Raw genomic sequence first — 3,418 nt, 5'->3', positions numbered from 1 at the left:
CTACTGCTTTTTCTTGTTGAGGCAGTGCATCCTTGCTGCCGTTACAGTGGCTTGTTGCTTCAGCTCAGCTGAAGTCATTGCTTCTGCAGCCTTGCCTCGGCTGCGACACTAATTATCCTAACACGCGACAGGCCGACCTTATCAATCTCTCAGTTATAACTGACTGGCGATATGTCTGACTAACTAGTTAAGCTCTATTCATATCAGCCCAAACCTGCACTCCTTCTCTAGTTACCCCTCCTTATCTTACCCACTAACTATTCGATAAAATAATTCTAGCTTGCTGTGCCGATTTAACTGATGGATCCCCACTCTCTAAATAATTGAACGGCTCAAACCTAATCCCCGAATACGCAGATGTCATAATCGTGTTCGGCAAGTCTTCAGTATGAGGCGTATGATGCATACCCATATTGATCCACAACACCAAATCCTCCTGCTCCAAACTTTCTCCGTCCAGAAACTTTTCAAAATCAACAAGTGGATCATCAATATTATAGGCGTTATTACGATCTGCTGCACATGGTTCATTGTCTTTTTGCTGGGTGATGAACAAGTCATGGGTAGCGTAGTGGAGGGCTTTGCCGCCACTCGTAGAATTTTTGACTGTGAGGTGTATGGCTGGTGCGACTCGTCTGAATCTATACCCGGGATACTCTCCATATTTATTGGGGGAGTCCTTGTTTACGATGGTGTAGGAGATCGCATCGTCAGCTGCCCAATCAATACTAGAATCGGTCTCGCTAGTGACGAATCCGCGGTTCAGTTTCATCGTGTTGTGCGGTTGGCCTTGAGACCATGGGTATCTGGGAGTTCGTTAGCAAATATCCTTATTAGTGGCAAATTACTTACATAGTAGTCTCTGGGACAACCTCAACCTTCTGTACACTATTCTTTTCTCCATATATGTCGAGATCCGCCTTAAATGTCATAACATGATCATGCATTGACCCAGACAATGCATCATGAATCTTGAACCCATACTCTTCGTTCCCTGCATAATACGCTCCCTGGATATACCCTGACGCACGAACTTTGACTTCAATCGCGCCGTCATAGAAAAAGTCGTAGTCGAATAAGTAATCGTAATTACCCACCGTAGCAATCCATCTTACTGTAAACACTACATTGCGCGCTGCACTCGCATAACCGAATGCTTGAGAAGTATGTCTGCGTAGTGGGAACTGTGAGTCGCTTTCGAATAAGCAGATAGCGTCGGGTGTGATTGTGACTCCGGTTCTGCTAGAAAATGACGAGTTGAGATATGTAGCATAATCAGGACAATCATATCCCTTGATCAACGAAATCATAGATCTACCCATTCCCGTCTGTGTATCAAAGTAAACGGCTTCGGATGGAACCGGTTCAACGCCGGCGTAGTGGGCAAGGGCTTCTTGGAGGGATAGCTCGTAGATTATACGTTTGGACTTATAGACGACGTTGAAAAGGGAAAGGCCGCGGTCGGTGTGGGAGGAGAAGTAGAAGGAGAAATCCATCCATTGGACGTAGTTTTCCTCTGTGTCGAGGTTGTAGCGATTCTTCCCTCGGGATATAGCTTTTGGTGGAGGTAAATCGTCTAGTAAGAAGGTCGGTTCCTGCTTATTGGTAGATGTCCATGGACCGTCTATATTAGCGAGTGGAGGTTGGAAGTCAGATGAATAAACTGTCTCGTTGAAGGAGGTGGGAGTGTAGAGTTTGTTGTTGTAGAACCAATATAAGACGAACCAATCATTGTAGTCACGGCTTGTGATGTCAAGTTGCATGGAGACGCCAAGGGGAAGGAGGGTGGAACTGTCGAAACCAGTGGTAGCGTTGTTAAGAAATCCTAACCAGATGGTTTGTGTAGAGTCGGAATTGAAGGACGCCTTTCCGAGATTGAAGGATACACCACCCTCTGCTAGAGTCTTTTACTTGTTAATTAAACAGGACGAGTTTAGAAAGTGCGGTGTAAAGACTGCTTACTGTGTTCCATAGTTTCCGTGTGATGTCTTCAACCACTGAACTTAGCTGTGGAAGGAACGCATCGATTCCGTCTGCGTCCAGAGAAGTGATCTTGGTTTTGCCCTGCACTTTCCCGTTGAAGGGAAAACGAAGAGGTTCTACTGCCGTTGTGTTTGTTGCTGGTAGTGGACCGATGCGGTATTCTTGGAGATACGGGACTTCGGGAGAGCCGAACTGTACTGTGGCGCGCGCATAACGCTTAGGCTCCTCTCCATTATGATCAAGGAAGAGCAGCACATCGGATTTGTTTGGATATAGATAATCAATTTGGATACTGGCGGCTGATCAGAATCCCAACGTGTAGTAATGCCCTAGTACTCTTACATTCTATTGCCACCCCGACTATGCATATTTAGTATAATTGTGCTCTTCTATGTTTCGTTAACGTACCTTGTAGTCAAGTTCAATTGGTGGACCAAGACCGCTGAAACGCCACTGAACTCTGCTTCTGACAGGGCACGCCACACATTTCTATGCGGTGAAGTGATAGTATTGTTTCCTGCTGGTTGATTTTGAATGGGCTCTTGTAACGAAACGCTAAAAATATTTACCAGCGTTAACGTAAAGAGCAGAAATAGCTTCATTGTAGGAAGAAGTATAACAGCTCAAACACGTTGTTTGACGACGCAGGCACGACAGAAGATCTGATAAGGGTCCGAGTTCACACAAAAAAATGTGCTTGTGTTGGAACAATAGATACTAAGGATCAATCGGCACTGATAGGTTTGGTGCAAAGGATTTGAAAAGGTGTAGAATACATTTTGTAGTTTGCTTAATATACTCGGCCCCAACGGTTACTTCATAAAATTTCAAGAAATTGCCCGCGCGTTGCACGGGCCTCCTACCCCAAGGGCAACCCTCACCAAAATCAAAGTCCAGCGCACACCTGAAAAAATTAACCTTCTTCGTTTTAATTTTTTTACAAAAATAAGGTCGCGCTATAAATCTCTATATAGAAACAACTCTAAGAGATTGAAATATAAACGTATGGTAGCTAGGTAATACGTAGAAATCAGGCTTTTTTGGTGTTGCCCTTGGGGTGGGAGGCCTGTGCAACGCGCGGGCAATTTCTTGAAATTTTATGAAGTAACCGTTGGGTCCGAGTAAATGTCCTAAGTCTCTTAGTAGTCGGCAAATAGTCTTCGCCTGACTAGAAAGTATCTAGTTGCCGGGGGTGCCACGGAGGTAATACGGAGATAACACGAGATGTTGATAAAATACTAGACTAGCCCCAAGAGCTTTCGAACATGGTCCAGGGCCTTCATCTCTAGAGAGGTTCGTGGTAAGTTGTACGCTTTTGCTAGTTTGCGAATAGACAAAGATGTAACGAAGTTCCAACTCCTTCACCTGGATATTACCCCAGCTGGTTGGATCTGGACTAGTACCGGACTTGTTTCGAACAGGGTCTAGACCAGAG

At 45.0% G+C, this 3,418-nt stretch overlaps 1 protein-coding gene across 1 annotated transcript; it reads right to left on the bottom strand.

The window, feature by feature from the left end:
* Positions 1-253: 253 nt before the first annotated feature.
* On the bottom strand, positions 254-2,585 carry COCVIDRAFT_21377 (hypothetical protein; the record flags this gene model as incomplete). The annotated part of the gene is made up of 5 exons (XM_014694540.1): positions 254-806; positions 853-1,904; positions 1,963-2,275; positions 2,326-2,343; positions 2,392-2,585. The coding sequence occupies 5 exons, from the start codon at positions 2,583-2,585 to the stop codon at positions 254-256; spliced, it is 2,130 nt and encodes a 709-aa protein (XP_014550026.1).
* Between the last annotated feature and the right edge of the window lie 833 nt (positions 2,586-3,418).

This window comes from Bipolaris victoriae (assembly GCF_000527765.1).
Source record: "Bipolaris victoriae FI3 unplaced genomic scaffold scaffold_343, whole genome shotgun sequence".
In the NCBI taxonomy this organism is placed as follows: Eukaryota; Fungi; Ascomycota; class Dothideomycetes; order Pleosporales; family Pleosporaceae; genus Bipolaris; species Bipolaris victoriae.
This window is presented reverse-complemented; position numbering and strand designations above follow the sequence as displayed.